The 12,351-nt window shown below is 39.3% G+C and overlaps 1 protein-coding gene across 1 annotated transcript in view; it reads left to right on the top strand.

Moving 5' to 3' along the window:
- The window catches only part of NEB (nebulin), a 225,660-nt gene that overhangs the window by 23,380 nt on the left and 189,929 nt on the right, over window positions 1-12,351 (top strand). Inside the window, exons 11-23 of the mRNA XM_008566372.1 lie at window positions 971-1,075; window positions 1,744-1,851; window positions 4,442-4,558; window positions 6,100-6,204; window positions 6,291-6,398; window positions 6,496-6,600; window positions 6,934-7,032; window positions 7,972-8,076; window positions 9,426-9,533; window positions 9,619-9,732; window positions 10,922-11,023; window positions 11,118-11,225; window positions 11,315-11,419. Coding sequence (XP_008564594.1) covers window positions 971-1,075; window positions 1,744-1,851; window positions 4,442-4,558; window positions 6,100-6,204; window positions 6,291-6,398; window positions 6,496-6,600; window positions 6,934-7,032; window positions 7,972-8,076; window positions 9,426-9,533; window positions 9,619-9,732; window positions 10,922-11,023; window positions 11,118-11,225; window positions 11,315-11,419 — 1,389 coding nt within the window. The remainder of the gene's footprint in view (window positions 1-970; window positions 1,076-1,743; window positions 1,852-4,441; window positions 4,559-6,099; window positions 6,205-6,290; window positions 6,399-6,495; window positions 6,601-6,933; window positions 7,033-7,971; window positions 8,077-9,425; window positions 9,534-9,618; window positions 9,733-10,921; window positions 11,024-11,117; window positions 11,226-11,314; window positions 11,420-12,351) is intronic.

Raw genomic sequence — 12,351 nt, 5'->3', positions numbered from 1 at the left:
CTTAGGTTATTAATACATAACCATGTATTAATGGTCTCAGTTTAGTTTAATGTAGTCAAACACACACTTATGAGGTAACTTCTGTGTACTGCATTTTGTGTTAGATACCGAAGATATGAAAATGAAGACATAATACCTCTTTTCAAGGAGCTCACAGCCTAGAATTCAGTTGAAGTGATGTTTGGGAGCAAGGTGGGGCAGCAGTTGAATTTTTTAATTACTTTCTACTTTTTATTACATTTTTTTAAGGCCAAACTAGGAGGGCTTATTCATTAGCCCGCAAGCTGAATTTTATTGTGATTGTTGCTTTCTGGATTACTAGGGGTTTGGGGAAAGCTTAGAAATTAGCAGTTAAGTTCATTTAGCATGGTGATCTCGGTTTAATAGGTTTTATTGTAACTCTAACATATACATAGAGGATTACTCCTGACTTTCTCTGTTCTCAAACATCAGGGAACATCTGCAAGTTCTCATGAACTAAGTCCCAAACTCAGCAAGGGGAGGGAGAGTTAGTACCCCCTTTCTGTGTTCTCTCTCTATCCCCCCTCACCCAACTTTCTTGTTGGAAAAATGGACACTACACTGGAGGATTTCTTAAAGACATCTGTTAGGAACCTAAGAACAGCTCAGTCAAGAGATTTTTTTTTTTTCCTTTTTGTCTTTCTTTGTGACCGGCAATGGATCGCAACCCTCGGTGTTGCTCCCACACCTCGCTCAGCCAGTGAGCTGCCGGTCCGTATGTGGGATCTGAACCCTCGGCAGGAGCGCTGCCACGCTTCCCAAGCGGCAGTATGTGGGATCCGAACCCTCGGCGGAAGCGCCGCCACACTTCCCAAGCGGCGCACTGTAGCAGTGCGCCACCGGGCCGGCCCTAAGAGATTTTTTAAAGTTAATCATTATTACTTAATTTGTTGTCCTATTTGTCAATTCCTGGATTTTGCTTGTCTCATTTTCTTTTCTTTTTTCCTAGAAAAAATACAAAGAAGACTATGAAAAGAAAATCAAAGGCAAATGGAGTGAGACGCCTTGCTTTGAAATTGCAAATGCCAGAATGAACGCTGATAACATCAGCACAGTAAGCAGGGAGAGATGGCCTGTGTCCTGGGTGGGGAACCCTTTCCTTTATGACTTCTAGACACTTGCTGCATCTGAGGTGGTGCTGGAACATGTGAGGCCCCTTTTCTCAGGGACAGGACCTGGTGCAGAGTTCCTGTTAAGAAAGAAATTCCGACAAACTCTCTTTCCTTTTGAGAAATATTATTTTGACCAAATCCATTATTTATACCTCAGTTTTCTCAGAAAAAGCGTGGCGAGATCCTCTTACTGACCACAAAGTTCAATTAGTACAAGTTAAAGGGGCTCTTTTGAATTTATTCTTTGCCTGGGAAACCAAACTGTTCATTTATAAAATTGACTAATCTAGTTCTTCTCACTGGAAAACTTAAGTCTAATTATTCTTTTTCTTTTCTCTTAAGTTTTCTGCTCCTGGATTTTGAGAACTCTTTCTTGGTAGCCAAGAAAGTCCTTTCTAATTATTCTTTCAGCTTATGCTGATTGTTCCAAATCTGTTAAGTTGCTAATCATTTTCGTGATGGCGCCACATTCTCTAAATATAATCTGACCTGCCTTAACCAAGAGAAGTGTCTCTTTGGGTAACTTCTTAACATTCCAGGTGTCCTCCCGTGTGAACCCATGCACAGTTTGTTCCCACAGCAGTACTCCAGCATGTTTAATGTCTTACAGAGGAAATACCAGGAAGATTTCGAGAACATGAAAGACCAGATCTACTTCATGCAGACTGAAACACCAGAGTATAAAGTGAATAAACAAGCTGGAGTGGCAGCCAGCAAGGTACAAAGGACTTGTCCCATTTATCTTGATGGTTTTAGTGGGGGTGAATTTCTTACAACTCTGGCTCTTGTAAACAAAGAAAACCAAAGGGGTGAGGTACTTAGTGGAACTACCAGGGTTGAGACCAGAGGATCCGGGCATTTAACGAAGAGTAGAATTAAAACATAAGAACAACAAAAGTACTTTGGAATTATAATAGGTGCTACTCAAAATTTTTAAAGATTTAGCCATGTATGAGCATTAACAATGACCAATTATCATCTTCAACATTTCATAAAGTAAAGGGCTTTTTGCCATGCAGAAATAGAAAGACCGTAATATCAGATAGCAGGACTTTTCCTCCCATGAAAAGACAATTAGCAACTTACATGAAAATAGACATCCCACACTCAGCATTCTCATTATTTTTCTTATTTTCCCACTGACTGGTGAAAAGTCTGGTTACAGACAAGATACACAAATCTATGCATATCTTCATATGCTCTATAGAGTGACCTTGCTAAATAGTCTGACTCTTTGGCATTCTAAAGCAGGATGGTTACTAGAAAAATCATAAGCTTTGAAGCCATGCACACTTGGTTTTAATCCTGGCCTTTGCTCTGCCATCACTTAGAAGGTCATTAGAGTACCAGGTGCAAGACATTGGTGTGTTGGACCATAAGGGAAGCAGTGCAGGTGATAAGTATGTTGAAAGAAGAGCCAACCTGATCTGCTGATGAATTGGATATGAGAGTGAGGTATGACAGAAAGGTTTTGGACTAAGCAGCTAGATGGGTAAGGTTTCCTTTTACCAAGATGGGGAAGACTGTGGAAGTAGCAGATAAATTTTTTTTTTTTGGAGGAGAGACCAGAGCTCATCTTCAGACATTTAGATTTGACATGCCTTTCTTTTAGATATCCAAGCGGAGATGTCAAGTAGTCAGTTGATTATATGAGTCTGGATTTTCAGGGAAGAGATATGGGAAGGTTATATAACTTTAAGAGTCACCAAAATATAGAGGTATTTAATATTATGAGACTGAAGAGCATCAATGTAGTGAGTGTAGAAGAAAACCCAAGGACTCTGCGCTGAGGCCCTCCATGTGAACACATCAGCCAGACGAGGTAGGAGCAAAGTCAGGAGAGAGCAGTATCTTTGGGAGCAAGTGAAGGAGAAAAGGAGTGTCAACTGTGTCAAATGTTTCTGAAATGGATTTACCAGTGTGTGGTCTCTGGTGACCTCAACGAGAACAATTTGGTTGAATCTCCTTGGAGAAGGTTTGTGAGTGGATGAGAAGAGAGAAATTGAGGATATGAGCTTATTCAACTCTTTCAAAGAATTTTCCCAGAAAGAAGGGAAGAAATATGGGGGTAGTAGCTGATAAACAAGTGGCTGAGGAGGAATTTTTTAAGATAGAAGACAAAACCACCATGTTTCTATGCTGATGAAAAAAATCCAGTAGAGAGGGAAAATTTGTTGATGTTGGACAGGGGAACAACAGCTGGAGTGAGGTCCTTAACTGGGTGAAAGGGGAAGAGATCTGTTGCTTAAAAGGAGGAGATGGCTTTGCCACGAGCCCTGATAGTTCATCTGGATAACAGGGGAGAAGGCTGCATACCCCAGATGCAGGTGGGGGGATAGTAGGGTTCGTGAATTCCCCTTCTGCTCACTTTCATTTTTAAGGAAATACACAGTTCTATAAGGTAGAGAGGTTATCTGGGTCTTTCATTCCTGTCAGGTACCCCCTGTGATACTTACTCTGTGTAGGCTGTAGGATCGGTACATCTGTGTTCCAGTTGTGTATCTCCTGCCTTGGAACACCAAGCTGATTGGCTGTGTTTTCTGAGATTCTTAAATGTTGGTAAATTATCTAGGATTCCTTGAACTTCTATGGTTATATCATCTGAATAAATGGCTTACACTGGAGATCATGGTCAGAACCAGGATCGGTTTCTTGTTCTGCTCTCTGTGGACGCGCTTTTGGACCTTCCCCTGCCCCAGCAAACATACTGCTTCTGCCATAGCTGGAATTAAAGGTGAAAGTGGGAAGGGCAGAAGGAGAAGGTGAGGTTGCCATGATTCATCTCACCCCAGCTCCTTTCTGCCCTCCTACTCGTACGTTAAAAGTGTGCCTGCTCAACACACAGCCACAGGTGAGGCATAAAAGGGTAGGTTGGGATGCTTCTAGCTTCCCTTCTTTAAAAATGTGTTGGCAGATAGGCAGCTGGGGGTGAAGAGCTGAGGGAAGGCTCTACAGCAGCAGGTGTCTGGGACATGATGTGCTGTCATTATTTGTGTATCTCTCTCTTTGAGGGCAGACACCAGGTGGTATTTTTTCTTGTATTTGTCCCAGAATCAGGCACATAATCAACATCCTATGGATATTTTTGAATGAATAAATGAATGGGAAGAAAAAGCATGCTGGAAATTTATGCAGTTTCTCTGCTGCTGTTATGGGTTACTATGAGTATTCTGTTTATAAAATGTCAAGCTGTCATTTTTCTAAAGAGAAAATTGATTTGTAGAACTATGTCATAATATCCATAATAGAGATGAAGGCAAAAATAACCCGTAGAGTTTTTTTTTTATCACTTTATTTCACTCCTACAGGTAAAATACAAAGAAGACTATGAAAAGAATAAAGGGAAAGCAGATTATAATGTACTTCCTGCATCCGAGAACCCACTGCTCAGGCAGCTGAAGGCGGCAGGAGATGCCCTGAGTGATGTAAGCATAGTCTTGTCAAAAAGCGGTTTTCAAACCTTAGCTGCGAGAGAGATGAAATTTTTCCTCTTCTCTAATGACTAAATGCATATATAACTTTGCAAAGACTTTAAGGTCATAGACTAGCAGTTTCATTGGGACTACCTAGCCACAGGAAGACACACGTGCCTCTGAGCATGACATGGCTTTATTTTTGTAACTTGCGGATTTAGTTCTATGGGCAGGAAAATCCTCATTTGCTTAAAAGCTCTGGGTACCTGGGCCTCCATATGGACAAAGAGGACATTGCAGATGTGTTGTGACTTTGATGGAGGCAAGAGGAGACTTTCAAAGCTAGATCTTGGCCCCAGAAACCATTACTTGAAGAAAACAGAACTTAAAAAATGACTCCCTTAGCCTTCATAGGAATTTCTACTTTTGGGATTGCTAAGGGCCTGACTAAGCCATTAGATTTAAAATAGATTAGATAAATCAGACTGGGCTGGCATTAAAGGACTAACAGCCCAAGATCATTTGAACTACATATATGTAACGGGAGAGAGAGTGGGAGAATAAGTATGTGATCATTTGAGTTTTCCCCTTGTGGTTAGGTTTGTATTAAGCTTTACCAGTATTTAAGGCTTTGATGTAGCTCTCTGTGTGGGTTGGTTATCTTTTCTTTGTCCCTTGAATTAAGTCATTCAGTAGGAAGCATCTGCATGTGATTGGGGAAGGGGTGGGATGAAGTGGCAGGTGACAGAGTGTCAACAGATCTGTCTAAATAACTCTGCTGGAAGATCAGTGCAAAGCACTTCTGCTTCCTAACTGAAGGACATCTTTACCAAATATGTAAAGTCCCAGGTTCAAACCCACTTTGTTGATAAAGGCAGGGATATAAAAACATTACAAACGAATAGCATCAGTTACATTTTTAAAACTCCAAATGTAAAAGTGACAGTAATCAGTTTTGTCAGTTGTGAATTTAAAACCAATAAATGTTTGTTGTTTTCATTCAAGCCAAAGATAAATCCTAGCAGAGGAGAGGCGGTAGTAATAACTTATAGTATGAATTCTCATACGCACCTTGTTTTTAAGGCTAATTTTATGTATAATAAGAGACATTTCCTTGGTTTGAGGAGAAAGAGAGATTGTATATTTCTCAACCTATATTAACTTTTTCATGAAGGTTTGTTTTTTAAAAAAAACCCCAAAAACTTGCTGTTGCTTAAAACTTTCATGTTGCACCATCGGTGAAGAGAGTGTATGCGAGGACAGAGACAGACAGGGCAGCAATTCAGAGACATACAAGAATCTCACAAGTACGGGCTTGGTCAGAGGCAGCATACTGGTTTCTTAAATTTTTGAAAATGTTAAAAACTTAGGCTTTACAGTAATTGCTAATAGAAAAGGCTTATGATTCATTACATCCCACATGTGATCGTCAGTTTTTAAGACAGTTGACAGGTGATATCTTTTCTTCTTTTGTTTAGTTTTGGAAAATACGAGTGTTATAATCAGTGTGGGAGTGACAGGAATCTATTTTAACTTTTTTTCTTCTTTGGCAGAAACGGTACAAGGAAAACTATGAAAAGACAAAGGCAAAGAGCGTAAATTACTGTGAGACCCCCAAATTTAAGCTTGATACGGTTCTGCAGAACTTCAGTAGTGATGTAAGCAATCCTACCATCACTCCTTCTGTTAAAAAAAAAACCTATTGTTTTGCCAGTTAATAAATGAAATGTGTTCTGTCTTTCAGACTAAATATAAAGATTCCTACTTAAAGAATATTTTGGGACATTACGTAGGCAGCTTTGAGGATCCATATCATACACACTGCATGAAAGTCGCAGCTGAAAACAGTGATGTAAGTTCTGAGACAATTGTTTGACTTTCCAAATAACACATTTTTGAGGCATGAATAAAATGGTTGCATCCTTATGTCTGATTTCTTATTCTCATAGAAAAACTACAAAGCAGAATATGAAGAAGACAGAGGCAAAGGCTTCTTCCCCCAGACCATAACTCAAGAATATGAAGCAATCAAGAAACTAAATCAGTGTAAAGATGTAAGCCTGTAGTATAAACTTTGAATGTTACAAAAATGGTCAAGACATATTTAATATTTTGCACTTTCATAAATAAATGCAAGGAAGGAAACAGTAAGAAAAAATATATTTTGTAGTCGATATAGTATTTTTCCCTGTTGGCATCCTCGCATTTCAAGAGATAATGCTTGTTCATTTTCCCAAAAAAGTTATCAGGAGTCTGAAGATGGGAGAGTTTAGTTATAAAAGCAATAAATGTTTTATTAATTACAAATTTTTTTCTTTGGGGGCAATGAGGTTCTACTGGATTTGACAGGTGATAATGTTAAACCGAATTTTTTTGCTCTCCTGCAGCACACCTACAAAGTCCATCCGGAAAAGACAAAATTCACTCAAGTTACTGACTCTCCTGTTCTGTTGCAAGCCCAAGTCAATTCCAAACAACTAAGCGATGTAAGTGCCTCTACATATCCAAGAAATCCAATTATGAGAGATTTCATAACACTGTACATAAAATCCAATGACGTGTCACATTTATAAAAAAGGCTATGTAGGTTTTTTAACAAGTTTAACTTTTATATACTTGTAATCACCTAAAAAATCTTCCGATTTGGTTGCCTTGCATCTTCTTGGGCAGAGGACACTTATAGTGAAATGATTTTGTGAAGGAAACTAAAGTAGCTAAAAGCACTAGAGAGAACATGAGTTCTAGAGTCAGAACCTGGTGACTGGGCAACCTCTCTATGCCTCATATTTCCCTTGGATAACTTGTGGCTGTTTTGAAGATTTAATGAAGGGAAATATGTGTGTAGCACACACCCTCGCCCACAGCAGGGATGCAGCACATGGGTTTCTCTCTCCTAGTTAAGTTTCTGGAAAATGGAGTCTTTGAGACAAGGTTTATCACATGAGCTTTAAGTATGGATTTCCAAACTTGTGTTGAACTAAAAAATAAAAATAAAAGTAACTTCAGTAGATTATGGCTATAAATGAAGGCTTCGATGAGAATATCAACAGCCATGATATATGTGAGGGGACACATAACCAGATTTGTTAAAAAAGGTTCTACAATGAGTGAGCATTGACAATGAGAAGGAAAGGCTGAGTTCGTCTCAGAAGCCAAAGGGCCAATTGTGATATGCATGGAGGGGAGTGTGTATGAAAGAGCCGCCTCATTCCGTTAGAGTCCTCCCATGGTGGCCGATGTGATAACAGCTGTCAAGTGACCAGCACACAGGTTCAATAAAGCAGGGTGACCTACCCAAGCTCTGGACGTCTCTTTGGATCTTGACAATGTTGCCAGTTACTTTACAAAGTGTACTACACAAAAGTGTTTGTAGTTTGGAACAATTCTTCTTGAGTCCTAATTGTTTCTCTCTCTCTCTCTCTCAGCTAAATTACAAAGCAAAACATGAAAGTGAAAAGTTCAAGTGCCATATACCCCCTGATACTCCTGCCTTTATCCAGCACAAAGTCAATGCCTACAACCTGAGTGATGTGAGTTCCTTACACACTGTGCCATGTGATATACTGACAACCTGTGCTTTTATTTTTTAATTGCTTCATTGCAATTCAATGAATATTTTGATGCTAAAGATGGGGAAAACAGTTAACATTTATATCATGTTCCTGTGTCTCTGCCAATGTAACTTCGAATTTACCTTATAAAATGTGCGTAGCAATCTTGCAAGTAGCTTTGTACAATTAGACAATCTTAACATATTTTAACCAACCTTCAAAATGCCACCACTCATGTGGTTTAATTACAAATCTTTTTTTTTTTTGTCCTTTTTGTGACCGGTAAGGGGATCGCAACCCTTGGTGTGGTGTCACCTGCCCCGCGCTCAGCCAGTGAGTGCACCGGCCAGTCCTATATAGGATCCGAACCCGCGGCGGGAGCATCGCTGCTCTCCCAGCGCCGCACTCTCCCGAGTGCGCCACCAGGCCGGCCCTTGCAAATCTTTTTTTTTTTTTTTCCATTTTGTCTTTTTTACTGACCGGCAATGGGATCGCAACCCTCGGTGTTGCGCCCGCACTGCGCTCAGCCAGTGAGCGGGAACCGCTCTCCACATGGGATCCGAACCCTCGGCGGGAGTGCCGCCGCACTCCCAAGCGGCGCACTCTCCAGTGCACCACCGGGCCGGCCGAGCCCTTGCAAATCTTAATGTTAGACCTTTTAGCCATTTGTATTGTACTATAATTCATTTTCTTTCAGGACATGATTTTTTTAGATACAATTTCATATCAACGATTTTCCATGCTTATAATGTCCATATTTCACACAAATGATACTTATTTCTATATGTAAAATAGCTTGCACTAATGAAGATACAGAGTATTAAAGGGCAGAAGGTCAGGTATAGATTGCTCTCTTTCATTTTACAAACAATTTTAAAGAATGGGGCATCTTGATTCATTCAACAATTCTATAAATGAGTACTAAGATTATCCAAGATCAATAAGTATTGTAATGATTCACGAAAGAACTTTGCAGAAGACTTACAGATTAAATGAAAACAATGCCTTTATATCAGAAAAAGTAAGTTAGCTGTAGAATATTTGTGCCACTCTATAAAATATTCAGTGTTAAGAATCAAATATTAGTATGATAACTAGAATTGAGTTAATTTGATGGAGGATTCTAATAGAGAGTGTAGAAGCCTGATCTTGAAGAATTAGAAGCTTCAGTTTGAAGAGAATTATCTAAGATATGCATGATTTCCTGTACAATGAAAAGAGTTTGTTTATTGTATATTAGAACAAGGCATTTGGTTACCCTTTAGACTTTAAATGTAATGACATGCATGTCACTTTTGCATTTTCTTTGCTGACACTTTCCCATGCAGAATGCTTATAAGCAAGATTGGGAGAAGAGCAAAGCTAAGAAGTTTAACATCAAAGTGGACGCCATTCCCCTGCTGGCAGCCAAAGCCAACAGCAAGAACACTAGTGACGTGAGTATGGCCTGGGGACCGCACAGGGCAGCCTCAGGGATGCTTCCTGGTGAGTGGGGTCTGGCATGTGTGATGTTTTTTGCAGGTGATATACAAGAAAGACTATGAAAAGAGCAAAGGGAAAATGATTGGAGCCCTCAGCATTAATGACGATCCCAAGATGCTGCACTCCTTGAAGACGGCCAAAAACCAGAGTGACGTGAGTGTCGTTGTAAATCACCCTTATTTTCAGATGTGGCCACACTTACTGTTTAATACAACCTTGGATGGGATGTTAGCCTAACTGAACTCCTAGATTCAGGATGGCGAATCAAACACAAAAGCCCAGTTGGTAAAGGAAGATGAACTTCCTCGTTCCTGCTGATGTCTCTGTACTTTGAGATGCCAGTGAATACTGTTATTTCCTTAATGTCCTTAATGCCCTCTGCTTTGTTAAGAGAAAATGCACTAACAATATCTTTTTTTGTTTTTCCTAGAAGTATGTATAAATATATGTATATGTGCATGTATGTATTAATTTAATGCTCTGAACTGATTAAAGTAGTTTACAAAAATACATACAGAAAAATAAAAAGCAAGAAGAAAGTCAATTTGAAGACAAATAAAGTAGGAAATACTAGATGAAGCATATACTCTAAAGCAAAATATTTTAAGAATTTTATAAATATTCATCTCATTTTTAAGGACATTGAGAAACTTATTAAAAATAAAATAAAACTCTCTACAATAATTGCTTTCCTAATTCCTAGCAAAAATGAAATACACCTTCTCATTCCATATAATTTACAAGTATTTATTGAGTATATTTTTGGATTTCTATATGAGAGAATTAAAAGAGAATGTGAAGAAATCTATGAAATATACAATAAAACAGAAAAAGCATCTTTTCATGTATTATTGCTATAAAGAAAATGTTAGGCCTTAATCATAAAAGGCGACTTCTGCAGATGCTGTGAAATGTGTTTTCACCAAATGTTGAACTGGATACTTTTCTAGGACTGTGCCTAAGTATCTAAGGTCCACCTTATACATTCTTTTGCACCAACTCTTTGGAAAATTCGTTTTTCTTCAAACAACATTCAAATGGAAAGAATTATTTTAAGACAAAAACCTGCTTAAAAAGCAGCATTGGTGTGCTCTAATTTAAGAGTTTAAGAAATGTTAGGACAAGTAATGGAAACATATTTATGGTTATTAGCAGATGATATTATACAAGACTTGAACCTCTACCATATTTATTCTGCTTTTCTGCTTTGTGAAAAATAGATGCTGAGAAAATACAAATTTTGCCTCTCTGGTTAAAGTATAGCAATGAGAAATAAATGGCTTTTATTCCATGAGATATATTTGTCTGTTTTCTTGGTTTAATTTTCTTTTTCCTTTGACAGAGATTATATAAAGAAAACTATGAAAAGACAAAGGCAAAAAGCATGAATTACTGCGAGACCCCTAAATATCAACTTGATACTCAGCTGAAGAACTTCAGCGAGGTTCGAAAGGCCACAGTTACCTCTGGGGTTGGAGGGCTTTCGTACTGTTGGACGAATAACTGCTAACTTGAATTACATATGTTTTCTTTTTCAGGCTAAATATAAAGACTTATATGTGAAGAATATCTTGGGACATTATGTAGGCAGCTTTGAGGACCCATATCATACACACTGCATGAAAGTCACAGCTCAAAACAGTGACGTAAGTTTGAAGACAGTGTTCATGCCTCACAGTGACCTTGTTGGAAAGCAACAACAATAATGATCTATTTTTGTTCTTTCTCATTATAGAAAAGTTACAAAGCAGAATATGAAGAAGATAAAGGGAAATGCTATTTCCCTCAGACAATAACGCAAGAATATGAAGCAATCAAGAAGCTAGACCAGTGTAAAGACGTAAGTCAGCTGCCCTGAATTCTCAAAATTGGGTTTGGAATTCTTGTGACATCTAGTGGTAAATTCAGGAGTTTAAATGCTAACATCTAGTGGTTAGCAGGAGATATTAAATTTTAAAGTTGGCTTGGGGGTAGAATTGTAGAACACAAAAATTAGAATGAAGAGGTCTATAAATACAAAATAATTTCAGGTTTTATTAATCTTCGTTTCCATTAGTTTATATATACATCAATTCAGGGCAAAAGGAGGACGTGCAGGTTTGTGAGGCATAGTTGTTCATCATTCAACCAATTTACATGAGGGGCTAGCATGTGCCAGGTGCTGTCTTTGGTGTGGAAAGAACAGGGAGCCAGGTGGACTGCCTGTCGAGCATCTTCCATTGGAGTGGAAGAGACAGACAATAAACAAAGGAAGAGAGGACAGAAACAAGAAAGACATCAGGAAATGATAAGAAATCTAATACAGGAAGATGATACAGAATTAAAATAGAATGATATGAGAGAGAGGGACTGGATGGGCACCTTCGGTTGGGTTGTCAAGGATGGTCTAAGAGAGAAATGTCCAGCCATGCCAAGATCAGGGGCGGAGCAGCAGGAAGAGCAGCCTAAGGAGGGCTCAAGCTCGGCATTTAAGGAACTGAAAGGATGAGGTAGATGAAATGTCCTGGGGAAGGGAACAGTAGTAAGAGGTGAAATGGTAGCAGATGAAGAAGGACTCATAAGCCAAGGCACAGTTTAAATTGAATACCACTGTAAACCTTTAGCAGGGAAGATTAATTTGGTTTCTGAGTTGCAGCAGGCACACCAGAGGCAACCTCAGGGGAACAGAAGAGGAAGGAGGTGGGGAAGGAAGGTCAGGGGGTGAAGAGAGAGAGATGGGAGTCGGGGGGGGGGGGGGGGGGGGGGGGGGGGGGGGGGGGGGGGGGGGGGGGG

This window comes from Galeopterus variegatus, unplaced genomic scaffold, assembly GCF_000696425.1.
Source record: "Galeopterus variegatus unplaced genomic scaffold, G_variegatus-3.0.2 Scaffold237, whole genome shotgun sequence".
NCBI classification, from domain to species: Eukaryota; Metazoa; Chordata; class Mammalia; order Dermoptera; family Cynocephalidae; genus Galeopterus; species Galeopterus variegatus.
Note: the sequence above shows the minus strand (reverse complement) of the source record. Positions and strands in the feature narration are given on the sequence as shown.